The sequence below is a fragment of the Rhea pennata genome, chromosome 8 (assembly GCF_028389875.1).
Source record: "Rhea pennata isolate bPtePen1 chromosome 8, bPtePen1.pri, whole genome shotgun sequence".
NCBI lineage: Eukaryota > Metazoa > Chordata > Aves > Rheiformes > Rheidae > Rhea > Rhea pennata.
Window position 1 is genome coordinate 7,176,270 of NC_084670.1, and position 27,672 is coordinate 7,203,941.

At 39.1% G+C, this 27,672-nt stretch overlaps 2 protein-coding genes across 9 annotated transcripts in view; one reads left to right on the top strand and one right to left on the bottom strand.

The window, feature by feature from the left end:
• Positions 1-5,325: 5,325 nt before the first annotated feature.
• On the bottom strand, positions 5,326-15,387 carry GPX7 (glutathione peroxidase 7). Its single transcript, XM_062581365.1, has 3 exons — positions 15,181-15,387; positions 8,202-8,463; positions 5,326-6,369 (listed from the first exon to the last, which is right to left on the bottom strand). Exons 1-3 carry the CDS (start codon positions 15,385-15,387, stop codon positions 6,206-6,208), a joined length of 633 nt encoding a protein of 210 aa, XP_062437349.1. The 3' UTR covers positions 5,326-6,205.
• Positions 15,388-18,441: 3,054 nt separating this feature from the next.
• The window catches only part of TUT4 (terminal uridylyl transferase 4), a 49,921-nt gene continuing 40,690 nt past the window's right edge, over positions 18,442-27,672 (top strand). For 5 of the 8 annotated variants that reach the window (XM_062581051.1, XM_062581057.1, XM_062581058.1 and 2 more), the window contains exons 1-2: positions 18,442-18,545; positions 26,849-27,521. In XM_062581051.1, coding sequence (XP_062437035.1) covers positions 26,963-27,521 — 559 coding nt within the window. In that variant the 5' untranslated portion in view covers positions 18,442-18,545; positions 26,849-26,962. Of the gene's footprint in view, positions 18,546-23,552; positions 23,608-26,827; positions 27,522-27,672 lie in introns of those variants that run through there. The other 3 variants (XM_062581052.1, XM_062581053.1, XM_062581054.1) reach the window with 3 other exon arrangements.

Genomic DNA, 27,672 nt, shown 5'->3' on the forward strand with positions numbered 1-27,672 from the left:
AGGACTTAATTTTATTTAGAGGAGTGATAAAAAGACCATTCCGCCACCATGAAATCACTTTTAGTCAAGGAACCATCTGGTCCCAGAGAGGTTGTCTTGTTCAGAACAGATAATCAGTACAAACAGTAAAAGACCAGTAAGTGGAAGAGTAATTAGAAGAGTTTGTACAAATACGGAGTGGTTTTTTTTAATTATTTTGTAAGTTACTAAAGTGTATAAACTAAAATGGAGAGCCAGGCTCTATTGATGGTGAGGTGCTATCTGACTAGCTGTGTTTTTCAAAGGATTTTTACTTCATTATTCTCTAGTTGTTCTGGCTTAACACAATGACGGTTTCCTGAGAACAGCTGATTTCCTGTATTTCTGCCAGTCAAGGGGATAGAGAGCTTCATGAAAAGTGAGTTTATAACCGGTTGCCAGTGATATAATACACAAGAAAGGCCAAATCTCTGTAGTTGCTTGGCACCTGGCTCTTCCATCTCATCGAAAGATCTATTACAAGTATAGTACACAACCTCTTTTGTTTCTTCGTTTATGACTTCTGTACTTTTGGATCACCGGCCTCCATCTAAGACAGTATTTCATGCATTAATTAATTAATTTACAACTTTTTTATGTAGTATTATGAACTTTATTAACAGAGAGGAAAATCAGATCACAGACAGATTAATTCACATGCTAAGCATCCGAAAGGAGACACTGACAATGCAAGGGGCAAAGCCGAACACTGATGATACCCAGTCAGGATATCACATGGATGCTGAATGCAGAAATCTGTAGCAGCTTTTTCTCATACAGTACTTTAGTGCATACATAATTCTTAGGAGGGAAGAAGTAGGTGGTGTGTGTCTTAGAGCACTGAGTTTCCAGCAAGGAGCTCAGAGTGTAGCTAATTTGTTGGACCAGATACCTTTCAGATATTGTTTCAAACATTGATTCTTTTGGGTTGTTTTCAATAAATCCTAAATTACTTAGAAATAACATTTTAAAGAATATGAAATAAATAGAGAAAAGCATTCACTGTGAGATTGGGGATGCACAATAAACAGGTTACTTTTGTTCGCTGATAGTCTCATCAGTAGCATTTATGGAACTCTTGTGTCTGGTACAGAACTTAAGGACGAGTGTGTCTTAAGGACAGACTGATGAGAAGTTGTTTTGTGTTGATCCCAGCAAAGTGAATTTTAGCTCTATCAGGGGAATATTTTCTTCTAGAAAAAGTAGGGGCTGAGTGAGGCTCTGTCTCCTGAGTTTTGCATAGCAAAAGCAGGGCCAGGGCACTCTTTTAGAGCCAAGTCAGAATAATTCCATCAAGTGATGATTAGGCTGTTGTGCTAAAATCAAGCTAGCACTACTGGAACCAAATCACAGTGATCCTCTTCCATCCTGCATATGCACATAGTCCCCCTTCAAACCATTGTCAACAGAAGCATCTTTAACATCCCATGTATTTTCTGCTGTTCCAATGTTATTAGAGAATAATAACATTGGAATTAGAATATTAGAATTGGAATATTAGAGAATAATAGAGAAAGGGAGAGAATAAGCATGAATTATGAGCTAAACCAGAAGAAACATCTCAAAACCATCATGATTATACTCACTCTTCAGCATACAAGTCTGCTTACTTAATATATTGTGATCCTTCATTCTTATTTTCTAGAATTAGTTGAGAAGATCTTATTGTTGAAGAGGTGTCTTGCGGTGCTCTGAGATAAAAGAGTATGCTTTGTCTCTTAGATCTGTAGACTGACAGATCCAAGAAAACTTGGATCAAGTTTTCTAGTCTAGGAAAGGAGAGCTGCTCTGAGCAGTGTAGAGGCAGCTGAAAAAGGTCAGCTGTTATCAGTAGACAGGCCCCCACTTTTGCCTATGCCTAACCACTGCAACATTGGCGTAAAAGATGCAGCAGAGCTGAGTTTTGTTCTTTCTGATCCTGTGTGGTAGGCATTATTTTGTTGATGGGCTGGCTATGTGGTATTAAATCACAGCATCACTCCTACTGTACGGTGAACATTCAGGTATTTTCTCTGCTGTATGTCAGCTTCTGCCATAGAGCTTTAATACGGTTCAGAACGAGTTCCCAAATAGCTTTGTGCTTTGGCTATTTCATCCATCAAAGAGTATATGAACTGCTTGACTCTTTCTTTAAATGAGCCAGAGATAAGCTTGTTAAATTTTTTTTATCTTGGTTTTACAAGTAATTGCAATATAACTTCATGGTATTCGATATATTTGGTTGGTCCAATAGTTGAAGGTATCATAAAATTTGTTTTCTTAATCAAGTGGATGTCCAGTCCTTGTAAAGTAATGATTGTGGTCAGCTCTTATTGAATATCATCACCTGAAGGTGCTGACGTGTTTGAAATGGAACACTGGGTACCACTCAGGAGAGAGAAACTGTTTTCCACCGAGGTTTCATGCCAGAATCTCAATGGAAAGTGGAGTGAAATGTCCCTAGGATACAACTACATTACCAGGGTGATTGTAAGGACAACTAGGCTATTTGGTTTCATTCTCTTTACAACGCCAAAATAAAAACATTTTTTAAACCCCCTCTCTACTGGTTGTTACTATTTCAGTATAACATATTCCACTTCAGAGTAGAGCTTTGGATATATGTAGATCTGATTTCATTCTCTTTACAAGAAAAAGTTCTGGGAGTCTTGAAGTATCTTGTCTGATTTTAAACTGTGCAGTCAGGCTTTTAGGTCATTTCTTTTCCCTCTAGTGTGCCATAGGGGACATATGACTGCATATAATCATGTGTCATGTGTCTCATCTCTAGTCTTTAAATCAACATGCCAAGAGATTACACCTTCAAATTTGCAAATGTAAGAAATCAAGTCTTAGATGATGACTCTCAATACATAAAAGTGCGCATCTGTTAACTTGCAGTACTATTTTCTCTGTAAATCACACAAGCTGCAAAGCAGATAGTCTCATACTAAATGTTTAGTGCTGTTTTACAGCTGCCAGGATTTTCCCTAGGGAAGATTTCTATCAGATGCAAAGAGTGTCAGAACTCATGAACCTGAAAAGTCATTTCTGATCTCTGCATGCCCGTGTTGTAGTTTGGCAGACAAATACCATCCAATGCAATCTGATTGCAATTTTTATGAGCACGTATTCATGAAGAATTTATCACATGACTAGATATGAATTAATCTATAACTAAAAATGGCTACATTTACTCTGTAACTCTGTTTAAAAAAACCCAAAACATTTGTTCTACAAATGATGATTCCAATGCATCAAAGGATTGAAAATAAGTCACGAGCATAATTTAACCATGGAAATGTTTCTATTAAGTTCTGATAGAGTATCCATGTGCTTAAAATGATATGCTCTATTCAAATTCATTGCTGTATCGAGGCTTACTTATGTAATAATTATCTTAGTTCCTTTTAAGCTGCCATAATAATAACAACAACATAACTCATAGCAATCAGCATTAAAATTAAGTTATTCATAGCACTCGGACATCTGCTGAGACTTCAGACTAAAGATCTTTTTATCCCATACTAAAATAATAATACTAACAATTACAGTCTTATTGTTCTTTTACAAAAAAAAAAAACTTTTGAAAATCTTATTAGAAAGAATTCTTTTTATCTCAACAAAAACACATGGTACTGGTCCCCAGCTCTTAACCCCAGGATGCTTTAAGAAGAATCTAGTCTTATCCAATGTGCAACATTATTGACAAGCAAAAGCTTTTTTTGTGCTTCATAATGCTTTTTAGAGTAGAACACACAATGTCTGTCAATATAGTATGAATTCCTTCCAACTGATCATTGCCATTATAGCTCTTCAGATTTCTAGGATTTGTCTTACAAAGAATGCAAGATCAGAAGTATGTAAATCCAAAATTCTGTTTGAAGGGATACACCCTAAACTGAAACAAAGAGAGCCTAAAGTGTCTTGCAAAGTATGGTCTGGGCTCATCAGGGCCTCAGTTATAAAAATGAAAAAATACTTTCTAAGGAGATTATTTGCAGTCCTGCAGCATCAGCTAACAGCATGCTGGGGCACTGAGTTAATATCAGTGCACAGAGGAAAAGATAAACAATCTATAAGCTCATAAATGATCTCCTTTCCTAGTAGCTATGCTCTCTGGCCCAGTACAGAACAGCTGGCCCCGATCCTGCTTGCTTTGTGACGTTCCTGTGTAACTGAAGTCTTAGATGCAGTGATTCATACAAGAATAGATTAAGCAGCTGAGTGGACTGTAGGATACACTTTCCTCCTCTCCATCAGAAGAGGAAAATATAAATGTATTCACTGCCACTAGCAGCAATTTCCTGTGCTGTTAAGTTACACTCCAGGGGAGAACTAACTGATGTAACATGGAACATACTCGTTAGTATTAACATAACCTGAACATTTCCATCACCGTTTTGTCTCAAAGATTCTCCTGTCTTGGGCTGCAGTCTGCCCATCCATTTCCTTCTCATTTCTCCCTTCTTACTTGTCTCTTTGCTTTTGTATTTCTGTTACTTCTTCCTTTTATTTCCCTCCCTCACCTTTTTCTTTTTTGTGAAGAATAACCCCCCCCCTTGCTCTCAGCTTTATTCAGGCAAATTCAGCTTGTTCTGTGCAGTACAGTCTTTCTTTCGGGCCTAAAGTAGCTCCAGCTCCTACTTCCTTAGACTGCTTCACAGAACAGGGTCTAACAGTGACCACAGGAGACAGCATTTCTCAAAGCGTGGGAGCTGTCAATTGCTCTAGAATCAACACTTGTGTTTCCAGTAGTTCTCAGTACTCTTCTTCCTCTTTTTTTTCTGCAAGCTAGTGCATGCCATAACATTTGCCTTTGGTTTCAACTGGAGCATTTTTGGATACTGACAAGCTATAATGGCAATGATCAGTTGGAAAAAGTTCATGCTGTGGTCAGGGCAATTAAGGCTTATTGGTGCGCTTGGGCCATGACAACTATATGGAGAAATATTGTTTGTGCTACTCTAAAAAGCATTACAAAGCACAAAAAAAAAGCTTTCACTTGTCAATAACACTGCAATTGGACAAGACTAGAGCCTTCTTAAAGCATCCTGGGGTTAAGAGCTGGGGCCCTGTACATTGTGTTCTTGTTGAGATGAAAAGAGTTCTTGCTGATGTGATTTTCAAAGGGTTTCTGTCAAAATAACAGTGAGGCTGTATTTGTTTGTGCTATTATTTCAGTATGAGCTAAGAGGACCTGGAGTCTGAAGTCTGAGCAGATGCTGGAGTGTTGCATTTGAAAAATTTAGCACTTGAAAACATTTGAAAAATGTAACATTAAACGTTATACCATCAGTGTAACATTAAACAATGGTCTATTATATAACAACGTAACATTAAATATTTGAAAAAAATGATTTCCTTGTTGAAATATCAATTCTCTAATGTTTGTCTCCACATGCAGCAAATTCAGATGATGTTATGAATAGAAAACATAAACTTAACCAGACTGTATGATGTGAGAATAATTTTTCTAAGGCAAAATGATTATATCAGAAAGAAATGTTCATTTTCTCTAGGCTCTGATCCTATAGATGTTCAAAGGGCTATTTAAATATCATCTGATAATCTTTACTGAGTGAAAGAATGTAGAGATTCTTCTCATAGTTTTTGGAGAATTTTTGAAGAGACTTCATATTTCTTTCATTTCAGTTTTATAAAGAAGTTTTCCTTGTGCTCTTCCTAATTAACTACCCGGGCAGATGAAATGAATTGTGTTTGGCCTCGGTAACTGGAAAGACAAAAATCTGTTAGGTCTGTCTGATCTAAAAGTATCTATTTTGGCTTTTGCCCTAGGGTATACACTAAATCAATCATGTTCTTTACTCTTTTTTAATTCAGTTCATGATCAAAATGTGAGAAGAGAATTGTAGGTGACAGTGAGATCTCTTTAAGGAATTTATAATTATTCTCAGCCTTCATCCTAGAGATATGCTAACTGTCTTATCAACAATCAATAATTTGAACTAGAAAAGAAACAATTGCCCATGAGTCTTCTTTCCCAGAAAGGTCAAAATGAGTTCAGTTGGAGACTAAAATTGCTTTGACCATTTGAACTTACTATCTTGTATTCTTAAGATGGTGAATATAGATTCCCTTAGTCATGATTTTCTTTCTCCATATTCCCTCTTCTGGAATGTGAAAAGACAAATTCCAGTCCTGATTCTCAATAACGATGTAACTGCCATGCTGGAACTTTTGAAAGTCACAATTCATCTTTCTTCTTCAGGATGATTTTCCTCACAAGTTCTGTAACATAAGGTCTTATTTCTTCAATAGAGACAGTAGAGTCCCAGGCCTTTATTACTTTCCCATTAGGGTCCACCAGGTATTTCCAGAAGTTCCAAGTTGGTTCTTCTCCTGTGGAATCTATGGAGACGGAAAGAAAGAAACCTTAGAAAAGAAAACCACATTTGCCAATTCCTGACATTTGTTCATGCAATTTGATTATTACTATCTCAGAAGAAGAAGGAATATAAAATGAAGAGAGAGCTCAGAATGACTATTAAGATGTATTTTCTAACAGAGGGAGATTTAGCTAGACAGCAGTCCCCTGGAGACTAGTGAAACACAGTCTAACTTGTCACAAGCAGACAGGTTGAAGTACTGTACTCTTGTGTCTGTGTACGCATCTATGGAAATAGTTGTACATTGACAGAGAAGTGATATTTGGGGTAAAAGAATAGCTGTACCAGAACTGCTTAGTAGTTTGCTTAGCCAGGATTTTCTCTCTAGAAGTACCCAGTGTCTCATGCTTCAGAGTAATATTCAAGAAAAGCTACATAAAGAAATAGCAAAATAAATTGCCCTAGGAGGAATTTTCCTCCTAATCCTTATCCACTAGTGTTTTTACTCTGCATGACTGCATATTCATTTCACCCTTGTCGTACTCTTATCCTTTACCATTCTATTACGTTATTAGCAAAATTTTCAGGAAACATTTTCAGTCTGACCAAGAGTTTCATCCTGCTAATGACGGTAGGACTGACCCTCCAAAGTAGCATCTTTTTCCATTGCTCATACATACATTGGGCAAAATTTCACATAGAATCAGAAATATTTCCAAAGTATTATCAAGACACAGCTAGACCTTCACTGTCGACTGCCTTGTCAATGTGCTGCAGTAAGTGTACTGCCTCTGGCAGCCCCACTTTGCATGTGGACCAAGAGGGAAATACAAGGTTTGCAATTTTCCTGTGACATGCCAACCATAACAAGCTCATTGGGCAAAACAGACGCGGAAGCATGTGAAGAGGACTAATGGGAAGTTTGGCTAGCAGAAAGACTCACTATAGATACCGAGAGGAGTGTTTGGGGTAGCCACTCGGTGTAAAGTCAGTGGAATGTGGGAGAACACAGTGGTGCTGGGGAGAAGAGGATGCGATGTGGTCCTTCCAGAATACAGCTTAGATGGCATCATGTCAGGCTGGGGTTTATGACAGATCGTTTTCAGTAGTCATTTCCTTCACAGTGGATAAAAGCTATCATATTAGTTTCACATTTAAATGCAATTTAGAAGATTCAGTCATTTCATGAAAAGTAGTGTCTTGATAGACAATATTCTGATTTATAGTATATTTTGTTAGTTGTCTGCCAAGAATGAGCAAAACCACTGCAGGTCTCAGTGCTAGCCCTAATGTAGAGCTGGATGAACTGTACAGTATGGCCGTTCCAATGCCTGGCAAGGAATGAGGGAGGGAGGGCGCAAGGTTATCTCTTTCTGTCTGCTTTCACTTTTCTGTTGTTCAAGTAAGTTATGTAGGCATTTTGTTTCCACTTATCCTATAGCTCTTAAGATGAATTTTACAAATCCAGCCTACAGCAGTTGTGTCACAGGAGGAACACTTAGGAGAAAAGATTGCAAAGTGGAAAAATAAAGAATAGGTGTTATATGCGAACAAGAGAATATTTCTAGAACTATATTCCACGTAGGAGTTTATTAGAACAGTTCTTAGAATTTATTGTGGGGTCTTCATCACTGATGATCTTTTTAGAAGTTTAGACAAACATGTCAAGAGAGACAGAAATCCTGCCTTATGCAGAGAGACAGACTGGATAACTTCTGACTTCTTTGACCCTGACAATTCTGTGCTATGATTCTGTGAGCACAGACATAAATAACCTTTTTCAGTTGCATGGTATCTTGTGTCAGAAGAATTCTGTGTTGAAGAAGCAACCTTCCAATATTCCAGATTACTCACCAATTAAGTACTTGAAGGCAGGAATTGCACCGACACCACTGACAGTAGTTTTGCTGAACATAGGAAAGGAGACACCATAAGTCTTCCGTGCAAAACTCTCAATTTCTTTGTTACTGTCTGGTTCTTGCTGCCCAAACTGATTGCATGGGAATGCCAGCACATTGAAATGGTATGGGCCAAGGTCTCTCTGTAGCTGTTGTAAGGCCTTGTAGTGACTATCTGTATATCCACACTCACTTGCAACGTTGACAACTAGAGATGCCTAAAGAACAAGAGAGATTAAAATATATCCTTTCCAACAGGTAAGCTTGGGTATTAATTATTCTCAAAAAAATGGGAATATCTAAAGAACTGTTACTGAACACTCATGTTTGAAACTGTACAGAGTTCTGTATGCTATAGGTAAATTAAAAAAAAATATATATTTTGTATGTATTCCCATTTGGCAACCATGACTGTAATAGTCACTAAACTCCTTAGCAATCTTAATTCTCAGTTTACAGGAAAAACAGAATTTCTTCTGTTCTGCCTTTTAGATAGGATATTTAAGGAGATATATAAAACAGATAAATATCTAAGGATATTTAAGAAATGACCAGTTGAGGTATATGGAATCATTTATCAGAGATTTGCAAACTAATGTATTTTTGGTTGTTATCTGTTGTACAGCTTGTTCTTTCTTACAAAATTTAGTATTGATGCAGAACTGACTGATGCATTTATTATTGTCTGAATTGTCTGAAACCTAGATCAGAAAGCTGACAGAAGCAATTACAGGATTTTAGGTGAGTCTATACAGTACAGACTGCAAAATTTCCCCGCATTTCTAGAGTAAGTTCATTAAGTTGTGACAAAACAGAAACATATTTTGCAGAAAAGTTTACTACCTCAATTAAAGATTTCGAGTAGTGAAGAATGTGTACACTGTCCTTTAAAAAGTGACTCCTATAGCTGGTCATCTTTGATGTTGTGTGCCGTGTGTGTGTCAGTCAAACGCTACCACTGAACAGGCAATCTGCCTGTGCAGATCCAGCAGAAAGAAAGATGACAAACATAGATGAACACTGCTTGAAAATTAAGGCATGCATGAGGAGAATGCATGGTGAAACAGACTCTGCCAAGAATTTTGGGGGGAAATAAAGTGACCGAATCCTGATGTGATACAGTTTCTTAAGACCACAAAGAGTTTTCCATAGGCTTTGGAAATGTTTTATCCTTAAATAACTTTTAAGTTTGTTTTTAGATTTCTACTTTTTATCATTGTTATGATTTTTGTAAGAGTTATTTATAACTCATTCTACAGAAATTGAGCCTTTTCTAATGTTTTCATGGGAGTGGATTAAAGCCAAGTATTATAGATCTCTATCATAATAGCATTATGCCCTTTATAGTGATAAGTTCTTTTACATAAAACTATATTCTATTACTTGTTTTGAGTCAATCTGTAAGAATTATAAAGCACAGGGTTTCTATAGATTATAAATCATCACAGAAGTTGTCCCTTCAATCTCATATTGCAAAAAGAGATTGAATATAATTGAAGTAGCCAACGCATTCCCCAGTGCTAGTACAGTAACAATAGCTGTTCGCATTGAACCTATCTACAAAAAAGTCTGCAAGTTTCATACCAGCTGGCATGTTGGCTTCATTATCGTTATTGTGAGACAGAGCAGCATTATAGGTCCCAGTGCAACAAGAGGAAAGCCTGCAGCTTGGGCACGTTAATTGACCTGATCAAAGTTAAACAGCAAGAAGCTGCATGGCAAGAAAAGGAAGCAAATAATCCTGACTCTAGATCTTGTACTCTTGTGTTTGTGGCCACTGGCCTTACTCAATCTGCACTTTGGATTCTAATGTTACTGTTGTTCTATATTTCTATGGGTTTTTTTTAAATACAAAATCTAAAGACATATAGGAAACATGAATAGAGTACGTACAAATAAATGATGACATATCACAAAATAAGTGACTGTGTATAGTACTTTTAAGGCAAGAGAACATTAATTTATTGGCATATAAAAGTTCATAATCTGGGTAAGGTATGGGACAACAGGATGAACTCTCTAGAAGGGTAGGAAGGAGTAATGAGAAAGCTAAGGGGATGCTAATGTTTATCATTTCCTATGTTAAACATTAACGCTTGCTTTGTATATTCTGTATATTGTATGGGTATGCAGCTATATTTAAAGTGGTTTCTGAGTAGCACTGTTTGTTTTCTCTAGAGGACGGGTAATTTTATAAGGCAGAAGTTGATGTAATCTTCTATGTGGTATATTGTGTCAACAGAATATAATCTAAGGAATCCCTGTACACTTGCACATGAAATATGATCTGGAGCCATCTAGCTAACTTCCAAAGCATCACATTTATTCAGACTATATTTACAAGCTCTATGTGAAATTTTAAACCAGTCTCCTAAAACATACAAAGATTTACCTTATAATTAGAATTTTTTTTCAGAGAAGAGGTAGTAATTTTATGTTGCATTCCTGTTTCAGACTGTCATCATTTCAAATAAAACTTACATACCAGACACAAGAATAACCATTGGCAGTTTTTTTCTCTTCAGATAATCTGTATTTTCCAAATTTTAGTGACAATTGTAGTAGAGAATGGTTAAAGATAAATGTAATACTGAGAGTACAAGTCACATGTAGTCTAGAGTGTTTTTTAAATATAGTTTAAGGTTCAACATTCTCATGATGCTGAAGTATTCATATACATTAGTGTATTTACAACTATTGGTACTTTATCCCAAACACAGTCTGTAATATAAGAAATTATCCTTGGAGGCTTGTGGGAAATAAACTTGTAGAGGAATTATATTCATATTATAACATATACAAAAGATGAGCTGCAAATGAAATTAGTCAAGCTTTTATAAATTTTATTTGATTTTTAATTGAGCAGGGCTTGCAAGAATTCTATTCTGTTTAACACCAGTGATTACTCAGCATGGTGATGAAAGGTATGAGAGCTCACAATGCAAGTGGTGCAAACTTCCAAACATTCTCCTAAAGGAAGCTACGCAGACTTTCTTTTTGAAAGGTAGATGCCTGATGCTTCTGTTCTTTTTTTTTCTTTTTTTCTGTAGAAAAATGCATTCTGTTACTGAATTCCATAATTTGATATTGTGAACAACCTAAAAATATAAAGAATGTATCATAAAGATTTTTCAAGATTTATTAGTATTTCATAAGGAATGTTTAAAATGAATGTTTAAAAATCTTTTAGTCATCTTTTAAGTGTTTCTGTTGAGTATCACAGGTATCACAGATGAGGTGATTTATATTTTTGTTGTTTGTTTTCTATCTTTTATAATCAACAGTCATTCTTTTTATTCTCATAAAGAGGCCGTACTTTGAATTTTTAAAAACATTAATGGTTTAAGTTAAAGTGAGTACTCTACTTGACTTACTTCTCTGGCCTTATGCTCTGAAAGTACAAGTCAAGTACACCACCTAGTGTGCAGTGCAAACAGTTCATCCTGGATCATTCCAAAAGTGGTTTAATTAAAGCTGAATTGTTTTAGCCATTGTTTGACCTTTCTTGGTCAACACATGCATTCTAATAGGGAAGTCATTTTTACATTGCAAAAATGATTGTTGGTTAACTTCATATTTACATAAGGGCACCTCCTTGAGGAAGAGATCCTTAGAGAGATTTATGAATCTATCAGCCTCGAGTAATGCTTTATGGACCTTTTAGCACAGACAGTAGATACTTATATTTTTAGACCTGGAGATTTTAAATGGCTCCATCGAACTGATGAGAGGACCATCTAGAGGATCAGGCTACACCAACTGACAGATCTATTGCCTTCTTGGAAAAAATAGCAATAGTACAGTAATGAAGTACTCTGTATTTATACACATTCAGTAATACTACGTTCTTGAATTGTAGAGAGCCATGATACAAAGTGCCTAGCATTACTTCCAGCAATAAAATAAGACTTAACATTATTATAGTACCTTTGGTATAAGGTTGCCAAAGCACTGCACCAGTGCTGCTTCATTAAGCTTCAGCCCACCGTACTTAGCTCTGTGGTCGATAGGTAGGTAAGTAGGTACTATTATATCTAGATAGGTATAAACACAGCAGGGAAGAGCTGAAGCTTGGGAGTACTGACTTCTAAATAGATAGTATTTCAGGTAGGAAAACTGCCTCTTACTTAGAGCACATCTGACCATAAAATGAAATACAAACTTTCTTGATATAGATAGCTGTTTTGATAAACCTCATCTTAATTGCATCCTGATGATGCTTCTCCAACCATGCATTACCGCTCCTTATATTTAATGTGTATGGATCAGCAACATCAGTGTGGTAGCCTAGATATATCACAGGAGGGCGGTCTTCACATGGGAAGATTTCTTATTTACTACCTACCTACGTACTTGTGGTTTGCATCAAGTTGCACTTGAATGGAAATTGAATTAATTGGTCTCATTTTTTACTAAAATTATCTCAGTGATCTGAATATGAACATTTTATCTAATAATGAGTTATTGAAGAAGAATTCTGCAAGTAATGAATTGCACTGATTCTGCTCATCATGGCTCTTGTGTTTTTCAAATTAGCAGGCTTTATTCTGTTTTTTGAAAACTTTCTGACTTTTTTATTTCCCAGGTAGTTTCTTGACTACAGATTACATTAACTAAATTAGTTAAGTGACTGAGTTGAAGAAAATGTTTTTTCTACATCTGCCAGAATGCTTAAGGCTGTTAAAGATGGTTTAGCAATTAGCAGACCATTGTTCCAGGTGTTGACTAGTGACTCACTTTTTAAAAACATCAGCAGGACTGACTTACTGCTATTTGCTTTGTTTTAATTACTTTAAAATATTATGGTAACCTTACACCTTTAGGTTGGTTATCTAACTTCAGATATAAGTGGGTTTATTTTAAGAAATAAATAGGTATTTTAATTGATCTATGTCTATCTTAATAATGAGCTCTATCAACATAATGACGTAAAAGGGTTATTTTTTTGGTATGATCTAGTTTTAAATTGTCCGTATGTAGTCTCAAAGAGCAGTTGAACTGAGCAGGGATAGGCTCTCTGAATGCACATCTTTTGGTTGGACAGCTTGGACAGATGATGGTCATCACTTTTTGGAATAAACAATTCACACACTTCCCACAAAGTACCTGTGTCTCGGAAAAGCAAAAAAAAAGATGCGGAATGAATGCTCTTGCAGTGGGATAGGCAAATGCAGAAAAAAAATAGATGTTTATCTTCAGCTTATGGCCTAGTAGAGATCAAGGAGTAATATTCACCAACAGCATTACCTTTTCCTGTAGTGCCAGAAACCAGTCACCACTGGAGAACGGCTTGGTATTGTAGCATCAGAGGAGATTCACACATGCACCTCTGATCTGGAGGACTTAGGAGATACTGGGGTGGCCCTGCGGCTCCTTCCGGAGGGGACAAGCACCCCGTCTCTGCCAGGATGAGTGGAAGGAATTCCACACAGGAAACCTTGCAGTTCCCCCTTTAGTCCTTGCCATGTCAATTCTGGCCCTGAGCTAGGGAAGCTACAGGTGGTATTTGCTTATTTAGAAAGATTTGAAAATGACCTGCAGACAAAACATGCCTCAGCAACAGGATTTATTGACAGAGCCTTTGGAAAGAACCCCTGAAAAGAGCAAATAATGTTTAATATTAAATAGGTTACATAGTTTCTCAAAAATAGTTATCTGAGTGTGCATTGGATCAGTTCCCCTCTGCTCTGTTGTCTGACTACATTGTGAATGAAGGCAGAGGAGGACTTTGACCAGGTAAGATCTAAGCCTCTCATTTGGTCCAAATCCACCAAGATCCCTCTCTCTTGAGCTCTGAAAAATTTATGTTTCCTCCTGTGGGCCTTCTGTTTCTTCTTACAACTGTTTTAGTCACCCACCACTTTGGATTAAGGAGTACCATCACCTCGGCAAAGTACCCAAGGGGCTTGAAAAGGAAAGTGGAAACACGGAGCTGAGACTAAGGGTGAAAGTGAGGAGTGGAGCCTTCCTTTCTGGGAAGCTATTGGATTGGCCTGGCTGTATCACATAAGATGTGTCACTTGAGCATTAAGGATGCAGGTGTTGACATTTATGCTTTGATTTTAGCTTCTGTAATTTGTGAATCTGGCTACAAGAGCTACAGATACTATGCCCCCTTCCTTGTGCTAACTTCTCTTTGTTCTTCCGCAGGCACTAACAATCTTTTTTCAGATGGTCAAATCAATAAAAAAAGTCAAGTTACATTCAAGACAATTGTTCTCAAAATGGGAAGAAAAGTTGCATCTACAATTCCTTAATTTAATATATAAATAGAATTTAAAAGGTAAAAAAGCATAGGCAGCGTCTGTCTGCCCTTTGTCATGCTAAAATTGACTATAAGTGGAATAGCATGGTGTTTCTACAATTTCACTGTACACTGATAAAGAGTACTTATCAAGTCTCTCACTTTTTTACTAATTACAGTGAAAACTCTTAACTCCGTTAATCACTGGCTAAATCTCATTTTTTTTCAAAACAGAACTTCAAAAAGAAATGAGATTTAGGTAAAAAGAATTTACTAAAAGTCATGCAGTAAAATAGCAGAAATAAATTCCAAAAATAAATTTGTACAAAGGTCCAAACTTCCTGTTTAACAGCCACAATCAAGCGCGATTCATCCTGCCGAGTGGAAGGCAGGCACGTTCGCTGCTTGCCACGTATACAGGGAGCAGCCCGCACGACGAAGAGACTCTGCCACACAGAGAGGTTAGACCGCAAACGTTTTATTTAAGGAGTGCAAAGACCCATGGAAAGGTATCAAAGGAAGCATGCACGCAACACTCCAGATTAGTTAAAGAAGTCATAAAAACAAACCTATCTGCATGCACGCATCACGTTAATGTACAAACTCTCCACCCCCACTTGCTTTTTGCAGACATGCAAGGACTGGCTGATTAGTGACAGTGTGAGAGCTGCCCATCTCCATGCAGACTTACCGAGCCCCTGTATTTCTCCAGAGAGACTAGCTTGCCCCTGATGTTTACAACTTTGAAAGTGTAAAAATCAGTCTCTTTCTGCTGAGTAGCGGAAAAGGCTAAGAGCAAGAGCGCTGCTATTGCAAGGAGCATGGCTAGAGGGATGAGGAAAACTTTGGGGAAGGAAGAGGAAGCCTTGTGCTCCACACTGCCCTCAGGATCTAGCATGCTGCAAGACAGGGCTGCACAGACACTTGCCACAATAGTAAAGCGCTGCCGGAAAGAAAGGACTGCTGCAAACGGACCCTTTTGCAACAGTCTCTCTTCTGCGAAGATTTAATAGGATCTGTGCTCGTGCAAGACCTCAGGAGGATGTGTTTATGAAGGATTCAAACTCTCTCCAGTGGAGCATTTTGTTGTGGCAGTGCTGCACTAGATAAGGCCATTTATGGACACAATATACAAATGGAAGGGCTAGTTCTTTCAGCTCAGGAATAGCAGTAGTGTATGTGTCTTTGTGGGATGCTGGTCAGACTTAGGGAGCTGCTTTGACTATCTCCTAGGAAAATACGGCATAGAGCTAATGTGATTTTGACAGATTTGCAAGTAGGTATTTTTAATATACTAGCTATAGCCTCTAGTAACTATGATGTTATGTCAAAGGATACCAGTGGCTTGGTTGCTAGTGGTTACTGATTCAAGTGCTCTGCACAAGAGTCAGAACACACAGTTACCAAAAACTGAGGGTTACAAACAGTATCACGCGAAACAGCCCTCTTGATCAGACCTTTGGGAATGTCCCCTATGTCAGTACTGGGCTCAAGACAGTGCCTGGCCGGGCCACACAGGTCTTGACAGGGTAATTCGGGAGAAAAGATGTCATCAAAGAGTTCCTAAGTGAGAAAGATGCATTAAGCATCATTAGGAACTGAATTTGGTACCAAAATTTGCAGAAATACAGAGCCCAGGCAGCTGCTTGGGGATCAGTGTAGTGATGCCTTTTTTTTTTTTTTTTTTTTTTTTTAAAAGCCATTTGTGCCATTTAAAATTATGCCTGCTGGAACAAAGAGGATTTGTACATGTATAGTAATGATAGGAAGTGTTTGATGGTCATTGATTTCTTCTTGGACTGAAAAAACTGGCCCTCTGTGCCAATGATTCTGTGACTTACTAGTAAAGAAAAAATAAAAGGTAATGATTTACAGAAAATAATGAAGTACCACACACAAAGCATACTGGAAATATATCTTTTGAATAGGAAATTATATTTTGTAATCTCATTGTGTGTTTTTTTTTTTCCTGCCTAAAGTTTTGGTAGATCTTTCAGGTCTTTATTAACTTTGGTGAAGTAATTTAAGCATAAGTGACATTACTATAAGTGAAGAAACCATTAATAATTAGTTGAAAGACTTAATAATAGTTTTTAAACATTACAGATTTTGCAAGTTTTTATGTATTTCAGGTTGAGTAAATATCCAACATCAAGAAATCATGCAATATTTTATGTGGCTGAAAAATCTTCTACCATGCAATCTGTGTGGAAGACACATTGTGCTAAAAATCTGAAGCGTTGATATCATCCTCACAGATAAGTATTGTCTTTCTGTATGCTTTTCAGGCTGTAGTATTGACCAAGAACCGAAGAGAGTAAAGTATGATTTTATAAATAATTTTTTTAATCCCATTTTATAAATAAATTATTTAAGAAGCTCCAGAGAGTCTCTTCAGACATAGCTGGACACGGAGAAAAGGGCTTTACTATAGTATATATATTTTAATAAATAAATTTAAAAGAATGAATCCTAAAAATATTTAATTCTAGCTTGATGAAAATAAACCCAAATATTTTTAAAATTTGGTTAGCAAATTAAAAAAAAATACAATACACTGCTGATTTTCTTATAGAGAGTCTTATAATCTTACAGGCATAATAATATAATAGTTTTGGTATGAGACCGCAGGTGAGGCATTATAACTATACTAGGAGACAAGCAGGATTTTGCTCTGGAAAGTGACTTTAAAAACCTGCCTCCTACATCTCCGTGTTTACTGTTTCTGATTTCTAGATAAAATTTACTTGCTTTCAAAATTACATTTTCTCCTACAAACTCAGCTTGGAATCTGAAAGTTTTTGATCACTGACAGTGAATTAGAAATTCTTTAAATAACGGCCAACCTGTGGTAGCATTTAGCTTTCCCTCTTACAGCCACGTTTCAATACTGCTCGCTGGATTAAAGCATTCTCTAACATCAGCAAAGGAGGCAGAATTGTACGGACAGAGAGACACTGTCGAAGATCTTTAATTTTATAATGACTTGAGTTTGGGGAGCCAAACGGCAGTAGTATCTTTTATGTTACAGCGCGACCATCTATTCGTTGGAAAGAATTTGTTGGAACTTGTTGAAAGAATCTGATGTATTCTGATAAACCTGTGTAGGAAAAACGCCAGTTAAGCATTGCAAACCGGCCCGTTCGCTCGCCAGCAGGTCTGCGCGTTGACCTAGCAGGGCTGCGTCCAGCAGCGGGTACGATTCTCGCTGCTTTTGCCACTTACTCTTCGGCCCGCTAAACCTCGTAAAAAATCCCTGCGGAGGAGGAGGAGGAGGAGGAGGAGGCTGAAAGCGCCGCGCCGGGCCCGTCAGCTGCGCGCTGCGCCCCGCGGCCTCCGGGTCCCCGCTGCTGGAGGCGCCAACTCCGAGCGAACCGCGAGCAAGCGGCGAGCTGCGAGGCGTCGCGCCGAGTCTCTCCCACCTCGGCCACGGCGCGTCCCGCCCGCGTTTCTGGACCCCGGTATTAAAGATCTGGCGACTCCCGCTTGCCCACGCCGGCCCCCCGGGTAGCCTTTCCCGCACGTTATTTTCCGTAACTTCCTTTGAAACCTTTAGGCAGCTCCACGTTATTTATTTATTTTTTTTTAAGTCTTTTTTCTCCTCCCCGCCCCGGAGAGGCCTCCTCAGCCCGGGCCACCGCTCTCCCCGCCGCGGCCCTCGCGGTCGGAGGGGCGGGAAGGGCGCGGGGGTGCCGCAAGCAGCGCGCATGGCCGCGACGGCGGCGGCTCCCCCGGAGCGGCACCGGGGGGAAGCAAAATGGAAGCGGGGTGGAAGGGGAGGGAGGCGCCACCTCGCCAGCGGCCCGGGCGGCGGCGGCGGCCGGGGAGGGTGAGGCGGCGGCGGCGGCGGGCGGGGGGGGGGTAGCGGCGCCGCCGCGGCCCGCCCGCGGGGCTCCCCCTGCCTCCCCCCTCTGCTCCCCCCCCCCCCCACAATGCAACGCGCGGCGCGGCTGACATGGCGGCCGGGCCGGACTGAGCCGCTGGCGTCGGGGCCTCCAGCAGCCGGAGCCGGGCATGGCGGGGCCGCAGCCCCGGCACCCCTAGGGCGGCAGCCAGGTACCGGGGGGCCGCGGAGGAGAGGGCCGGCCGCGAAGGACGAGGAGGAGGAGGAGGAGGAGGGGCGCGCTGCCCGCCGCCGCCGCGGGGAGCCGGCTGCGGGGGGCGGCGAGGGCCGCGCCGCAGCCGCGGGGGCAGGGGCGGCCCCGAGGTCAGCGCGGAGCCGCGGCCCGGCCCCGCTCCGCGCCGCGCCGCGCCGGGGGGGCGCCCGCCTCCCTCCTTCCCTCCGTGCCCCCCGGCCGGGCTGCCCCTCCCGGGAGTCACTCCCGAAATGGCCCCCGGCTGTGTCCCCCCCCGGTGTACAAATGCAGCCTCCGGCCGGGCGAGTTTTGTGCCTTCTGCACGGAGATGTTGCCGCCCGGCTTGGATGTGTCCGGTTGCTCCTCCGGGGCCTTGTTGCTTTTCGGGCTGTTTGTGGAAATCGGAGCAGGGCCCGCTGGAAGCGGGCGGGCGGCGGAGGCAGCTTGGCAGACGGGGTGCCGGAGAGGGGGGCTAAGCGACGACGGAGCTAATAATTCCTTTTGTTTTCGCCTCCAAATCGCTTGGCGTCCTCAGCGCTGCGCCCCGGGTTCGGGATTCGTTGCGTTGGCTCGAACACGGAGGATACGTGTTTGTTTCCGATGCTGTCTGACTTGCGCTCCCAGGCTCAGGAGGTGCTTTTTGACAGTTTGATCCCAGATATTGGTGACATAATTTATTTCCATCACAAGAAAAGTAACCCAGCCACAGAAGTATGACTTAATGACGGTATCTGGCAGAAGCAGCTATATTAGGAGTGAGAGATCTGCTTCTCAGACATCAGTTATGCAATGAGCTGGGTCGTTGCTGTTGTTCTGTCAAACTTTAGAGAAAACATGGACATAAAAATAATTTGGGACAAAATTATGGTTTCCCAAAACATATGTATTGTATGTTCCCAGAACATATGCAGAGAGGACGGAGAAAATTCTCTCTCCTGTTCTTGCATAGAAAACAGCTGGGACTTTTCTTTTGTGCTGAACTAGCAGATGAAGAGGGTGCCAGGGGCACCTGCACAGCGCCCAGGCGTTCTCCTGGTGCTTCCTCTGAAGGCTGTCGCTGCTGTGCAGAAAAAGAAAGAGGAGCAGGATTTCCCTGCATCCTGCATCCTCCTTGAAGGAAAGATCCCTGGGGAGCTCCTCTTGCACTTCTTGTGTATGTGCTTGTCAGAATAATAGTTTTAGATTGGGTATTCCTACAGTTACCGTGAGGCCAGGCAAAACTTTGCCCAGCTGAGAGCATATCCTGTTTTCTAGACTTAACACTTGCTTTCGAAATTTTGGAAAGCATATCAGCTAAATTAACTCTCTGTTGAGGGGGACAATAATAAAAGAATTAATTTAGCATTGCTACTGACTTCTACTGAGATCTCATATGAAGAAAGATCCTGCAGGTGTGTTTTATTGCATTCGCTTGCAGAATGGAAACTGTACATACAAAGTCAATATTTCTGATGCTTTTGGCACATTTCCAGACAATATGCAATATTATTATAAGTCAATTGTAGATAAGTGATAGATCAGTAAATCTTTTAACTTAGAAGTACTAAAAACTTACTACCTAAATTTAGTAACAATGCATATGAATCTTCCCTCCCCCCCCCCTTTTTTTTTTGATTGGATATGCATATGTAGCTGTATATGTAGTACATGTACCCATACTGTACCCTGGTTATAATTTTTGGTTCTGATGTTTTATCGAATCTTTGGAAAAATAATTTGTCAAGTTTCGTTAGATGATTTTTATTTCTGTTGCTGTATAAAAAAAATAAATATTGCCAGCAATAGGTAACTTTTGGAATTTAATTTTTGATGACAGCAAAGCTTGACTCGGGAGCCTGGTATCAGTTCTGTTTTACAAACTGCTGTGACTCAGTCTGTGAGCAACTGTATGAACATGTTCTTGACAACTTTTGTGAAGCAGTGGTTTTCTTTTTCTTTCTTTTTTTTTTTTTTTTTTATTATTAGTGAAAGTGCTGTACCCTGGTAAAACAGGCTTAAAGGTGCTAGTAGAGGATTCTTTTGCTTTAATTGTAGTTTGTGAACTAGTTTGCAACTAGTCTGAAGTACTTCAAGAGCTTTCTTTCCTTAAAGATCAGAGTTTGTTTGGAAGGATCACTGTTGCTTAAATAAAATTTTGGTCCAGACAAACTTCTATGCCAAAAATATGTTCTGTTGTATTTTTATTTAGATCAATCACAAACTATTAACAGTGGCTTAAGAACAAGATGGATAAATTGAGTTTGAATGAATTTCTGCAATTGAAGCCAGCTTCACAATCAGTTCAGGCCCCTGGAAGCTAATATTGCCTGTGAAAGGCTTTGGATGCACACAACCCCCACCTGTTTTTTGTCCCAGCCTCCTCCCCTGTGTACAAGAGCTGTGTTTGTTTTTAAAGTTGGAGCTAACTTGGACCATTTTCCTGATCTGGTTGCAGTGTGTACCTTTCAGCGGAAGGCAGTGCATGAGGCAGGTGGTACCCTCTTTTGGTTTTAGTGCTTGCTTAAGTTGATTATAAAATTGTGGTGTTTTTCAGATGTTTAGAAGACTATTACAGTAAAATTTAGGATCAGAACCAAAATACACTGAAGCATTAGGAATCCTTGTATGCAATACAAAGAGAAGGGAAGTCGGTGTACCTTTGTTCTACAGCTGGCCAGAGGGGGAGAGGATGCCTTGCCTGAGGTTGGAAGGGGAGTCAGCATCAGCGGTAGGCTCGCAGTTCAGTGGTTATTGGCATTTGCTGTTTGGTGACATGCCTCTTAACTTTCCTGCAATATAATATGACGGATAAAAAAGAGAACATGTACCAATGCAAATAGAAACTAACCTATATCAAGCATATCTTACAAAGATTTTTGCTCCTGCATATTCTAGTCATTTTAAAACACAGTTAGTTGCATCTTACTACTAACTTTTGTATCAAACAAAGCTTTTCCGATCTGTCCCTCCATAGGACACTTACTCAGTAGTACTTGTGTCTAATCCAGATACTGCTTTGTTACAGTTTTGTATACAAACCTGTATATACGATTGTTGATAAACAAAATTGAGCTCAGAGGTCCCTTTGAACCTCAGCTATCCTATGACTCTGAAAGGATCTCGTAGCACATTTTCAGTCCTCTATGCCATAATATTTAACATCAGAACTTCCTATAGGGCTATGCAGCTTCAGTAAGTGCAGCGTGTTAGTTTTATTGTATCACTGTTCTGTGTTAAATATCGTGTACACTGTGCTGGCTTCCTTCTAAGAAGTATTTTACTTACTAGCCTAAATTCTATAGCTTACAGAAGCAGGAAGATCTCAGACTCTGTATAGCATTTAGGTTTGTTACTAAGAATACCTATGGGTTTATTGCTGGTGGAGCCTGAGGAGCTTTAGTGGCCGGTAATCTCTGATAGTTTCAGTTTTGAGTAGTTTGGAAAACCACTGAAGATTGATTATAGTTTGTGTTCAGTTATGCTTGGATTATCATAAAAACATAGATGTACAATAACTTTTTTTTTAAAACTATCATCTTAGAACATGGGAGAAGCTTGAATAATCTCTATCAGTTCTCAGATGCAAACATGGGCCTACGGCTATAAACAGTCTAGAAAAGAGACTTTTCCTCCTCTTTCTAACACATTAGGTCTGTAGATGGAGACACTACCTGAATTGCAGTTTGAGCAGAGTGCAGAAGACTGCTTTTGCTTTTGTTTCTTTCTGTGGCTGTTACCTTTGTTTGCTGAATGTCTATTTGTTTTTATTGAGGAAAATCAGCTGGGCTATACTGGTAATCAGCCTGGGCAGGCTGAGGTTAATCATCCCACTTACTGTTGGAAGGCTGGCTGGGGAGATTTGAGCTTAAGGGACAATCATAATAGGACCGATAAAAGCAGGTCTCAGATAAAAACAGGTCTCTGGATCTCCAAGGAGGGAGTGCTTTATAGAAAGAGGGTGATAACAGTTATGTTTGTAGTACTTCTGCTGTTTATCTTTAATCTAGTCCTCCCTGAGGAAATGAAACTTATGAGGCTGTTCTGTTTCACTTTAGTTCTTCTTCTACATCTTTGTAATTACTTTTATTACTTTCTAGCCAATTGCAACCAATTTTTACAACATATTTCAAATAATATCAGAGACCAATGAGTTACTGTATGTTTTTTGGAGGGAAAAAAAAAATGTCTCAGTCCAGAAGGTGCCTCTACTGAGAGAAAAGCAGGAGGAAGCTACGTTTGCTCTTGGCAAACAGCTAATAACCAATGAGTGTGTGTGTTCCTTTAGCTGCAGCACAGCTTGCCACTTGCCCAGTGGGCTGTGCTAGAGCTGTGTCGTGAAGGGGGCGCAAAAGGAATGTATAGGAAACCAGACATCTGTCCTGCTGCTAATGAAATGATTAAAAAAGAATTGTGTTGCCAAAGAGCATTCTGTCACATCTCAAAATGCAGAAACCCTGAGTTTCTTCATCTTTGAAGAGGTCCTCTATGACAAAATATGACCCAAAATGTGTAGTTTTAGAAGGATTTAAATGCAGCTGAAAAACTTGAGAGGAAGGAGCGGAAGGGCAAATGGGTAGGAATATGTCCTCGAGATTTTTTTTCCTGTTTGTATTTAAGCATTATCCTGAATATTTGCAATTCAAACACAGAATTTTGTAATGCTAGTCTGAGAAAACAGAGAAGGAAAATAAACTGGCAGAAACGAAAATGAAACAGTTTTGGTTCCTTCATTTCATCAACCTAAAATGAATTCTAACATAATGCAATATAGGCTGGTTTTAGACACTTTTAAATGTGATTGTTGTAGGTATTTATCATTAGCTGTAATCATTTTCTAAAGTGTAAGGTGCGATGGTATCTTGTCCGACCTAAAGCTTTTGTATTTCAGCCAGAGTTTTTTCTACAAAGTGCCAAGAATTGAGCTAGATTTCAGAGGAGTTGCTGGCGCTGTACATTCAGAAAGCAGAGGAAACTGAGTCGCCTGTAGCACCAGGAAATCGAATAGATGAAATATGCTCAAATGATTTCAATAGGTGAATCAAACCCCCACTTCGCAGACACAGGTGAAAAACTGCAGTCTTATTGCCAGTCCGCCTGGGTGACAGTTCCTTTTTTCTTCTGGGCCTGGCGGTTGAGCCTGAGCTTGCAAATAAGACATGTCATCCAGGTTTCCAGAAAGAGGCCACCTCAGCACTGATTCACTCCTCTCTGCTGTTTTATTTCCAACCGTATTATTCCTCTCAGAGGTGCTCTTTTTTGGCTTCCCGTTTCTCTCTCTTCCCTCTCTCCATAAATAGGTGGTCAGTATCTATGGCAGAGAAGGAAGAATTATGTTTTTCAAACTGCCTTCTTTTAGTGGTGGTGGCTTTTCCTTTTCTCTCTCTCCCTATCTCTTTTGTTTTTAATTGTTACGATTGGTTTACTGTGTAGTTCTTTATATGAAAAGGATAATGTGGTTATTGAGTATGTTACAGTAATCAAGATTTTCTCATTTGCTAAATCCTTTCAATATTAAGGAAGAAAATTCATTCCTAAGTGCTACAACTTTAGCGCATCTGCATTGCAGATCTAAATTTGGTTGTGGAAATCTTAATGTTTTTTGTTATAAAATGCTCTTTGTCTTAGGAGATTACATGAGCAGTGTTTATTATCATTTTTTTCAGAATAAATACTGGCTCTGTGCTTTTTAAACTTAATTGCTTGCATTTGGTTATATTCATGCTATAACACTATGGCAGTACTCAATATTTTAGCTGGGTTATAAAGATGGTTTTAAATGTGACAGAAAAAAAAAACTAAGAAAATTTCTAATAAAAGCTCTGTAAGAGTAAGTCACATTTGTGCATTTGATTATAACTTATGTATTCTCTTTGAATGTCTAGATGTCTATGTTTATTGAATGGATGAGATCAGGTCAGTTGAGCCTACCGTAGTGTTTTTGTGAGTTTTCAAACCTTTTTTGCAAAATTTGAACCAACCAATTTAAAGTTGATAAAATGCAGAGCAAAACGAAGTTCTCCTTTGCCTCCAGTGCCGTAGTTTCAGGGTAACTTGAAGCTGGCAGAGTTGTTGTTCCACCCTGCTCCTAGTTGTTTGTTATTGCCTCCTCCTCCCTTGTGCCAGCTTGGGTTTAAGCTGGGCTGGTTTTCCGGTTTTGTTCCCTGTGCAGCCTGCCGAAGTGCACAGGAGAGGGAGCAGCCCGCCGGGAGGGCGCGAGTCGCTGGCCGTAGAGAGCGGGTGGGTTTGCGCTCTGCCGTCCTTTGGCAGGGGCGAAGAAGAAGTGAAATAGGGCTGATGATTTATTTTGCGCTTTTTTTTTTCTTAGGTTGAGCAACTGAAACATGATGAATAGTTTAAAATTTGGAAAGGCTTGTTCTTCTTTTCTTTTGGTCACATAGAGATCTGTATAGTAGCACAGAGATTGTTTGCAGATGGCAATGCCCTTTACGTGGCAGTAACATTTCCCCAGTCTCTAGGGCAAAGCCTTCTGCTAGTGGTCAGACACCAGTAAATTTAGCTTACTGGTGGGGTCCCAGGCCCTTGTTTCTACCATGAGACTTACGTGACACTGGTACAGGTCACCGGTTGTTGCTGTTGCTGGGCTAATAAGAAGTGCTATGAGAAAGATTGAGTGAGACCCAAAGGCAATTTCTGTTTACTCTTTTGGTTTACCAATCTCTGACTTTTGGTCTAAAAGTGAGACACAGATGTTATCAGTGTTTAACAGAGAATAGCTCTAATATTACCTAGACGTATTTTTGAGATACTTGACCATTGGAATGAATTTAGTAGACTAGATTTTTCATTTTCAAGTTGTATATTTTAGTAAAAATGGAAATTGACTGTGACGCTGACTTCATGACAATTCTTGATTTCCCCCCCCTTCTTGAAAAAATAATACGTATTTTAAATGATGTAAATAGAGACTTAAGCTATCCATTTTCCACTTTGTGTTTCTTCAAAGTGAAACCTGTATAGTGACTGTATTATATAATCTGGAAAAAAATCATTATCCTTTATAGTGATAATATTCAGAATTTCTTTTTTTTTGTAAACGTTTAAATCTGATCCTTTCTCTCGGTGCACTGAGTAAGTATATTGTGGTATCACCTAATAGTTGTAATTTGATTTTTTTTTTCAGTTATTCCTTTTCTTCACTAAATGATGGGGCTATCAGTGATCTTTCCAGTGGTCTTGCTTCTTTCCAGTGGTCTTGATTCTTTCCAGTGATCTTGCCTCTACCTACTGAAAATTTACAGGACAGGAAAGGGAGAAATTCTGTATGCCTGAACTCCAAATCTTGCTGTTGTTGTAAATAATCCATTTTCATTTTTGGCTAATTCTTTATTCTTAAAAATTTTGTTATAAGAATTATATTTCAAGGTGGCAATTTACTTTAAAAAAGAAAAAGATTTTGTTCTTACAGATTTTCTCTTCATTCTCTGTTAGTAAGAGTAATTCCTTACAAACAAACAAATCCCTATATTCGTGCTTAGCTTCCTATTGGGAAAACAGTGTTGGAGTTGCCTTCAAAATCAGGCTTAGATTAAAGGACTGAGACTTATCTAAGTAAAGTTAATCTGTAGCTAAACAAAATATTTACTACTTCTGTTCTTCTTTTTAAGAAGTAAAATCTTATGTAATTGATGGCAATTAACATGTATAAGAATTATGTGTATCAAAAATGTAGTGCTTAAGTGTCTGTGGGTGTAGGTGATAGGTCAGATTTATTTTTAAGAGTTCAAGCTATATACCTGAACTTTTAACTTTTTTTTTTTTTTTTTTTTTTTTTTTTTTTAAACGGTTGATAAAACAGAGGTTGCTTGCTAGAAACTGAATTAGTGACCTTCGGTTGCTAATTTGGGCGGTAGGTTTTACTGTGTGATTTTTTTTTTTTTTTAGATGTGTTAGGGTATTTTTTTTTCTTTTTTTTCAGTGTAATTCTAGACATCTTTTTTTTTTTCCCTAAAGCCAAAAATAGGGGGGGAAAGAAAAAAGCAGCCTGCTGATAGTTTTGTCACTAAGTGATAGTTACCATGTTCTGCCATTTTTTGTCTCATCTTACCCCCACCTCTTTTAAATAGAAGTCAAGATTAACAAAATATTTGTGAGTTTTATTTTAATATGGAGCGTATTATGAAAATTCACATTATAAAAAATTATGCCTATGAGGGAAACATGCTTCCTATCATTATTAGTAGTTTCACTTTTCCTTAGAGAGGTTTATTTTAATGCATTGTCTATGTAGAGCTTTGATATTTTTTCTTTTTCTTTTTTTTAAAGTCTCTATCACTATTTCTCCAGCAGACAATCAGCTACAATTCTTTCCTGCACAGCGGATTTAAAATCAACTTGGAATTACTGGAGAATTGCACTTCAAGTGGTCTCAAGAGACAGAAGAAGCAGGTCTTCACTATAATGGAAGAGGCCAGGAGCTCAAAGAATGGAAATCATGACACAAGGAAGTCTGCCCGTGTTGTCTGTGAGGAAGGCAAAGCCGTCAGAATTACAAATAATCAAAATTATAAACATAATAGAAATGACAAAACTATGAAGGATGTTGGGAGAAGTTCTCCAGGTGGGAATAGCAGCAAAAAAAGTAAACAAAATGATGTGTTTTCTGAAAAACAAGAAGAAAATAAATCATGCAAAGTAAATAGTTGTATTCCTGGAACTAAAGATACAGGGTCAAACCTTCAGGATCGAAGTCATGGAAAAGCAAAAAAATTGTCTAATTTATCATCGGCAGTGGAAAACCCGAAACAGACAAAAGCTCAACAAGTGGGAGAAAACTTTACAGGCTCCCACGTTTCTGGGAATGGAGTTAGCACGGAGACCTTAACAGCTGCCCGGAGAGGGAAAATGGTGTTGGAAAATCCACTGGGAGTTCATATGTTGAAGACTAGTATTGATCAGACGGGTGAACCTGGTAAGACTGCTTCAGGTCAAAGGAAAATAGAACATAAGTCTGACTTCAGTGAGTATTATTCAATATTACTTTGTTCACTTTTCTCCCGATAAAATTGTTAACAATCTGAAATAGGCTTTGAAATGTTTCTATTTGCATATTTTTCACATACTGTAAGTTGCTGAGTGCATTTGCAGAGAGCATATTATTAATGATAAGC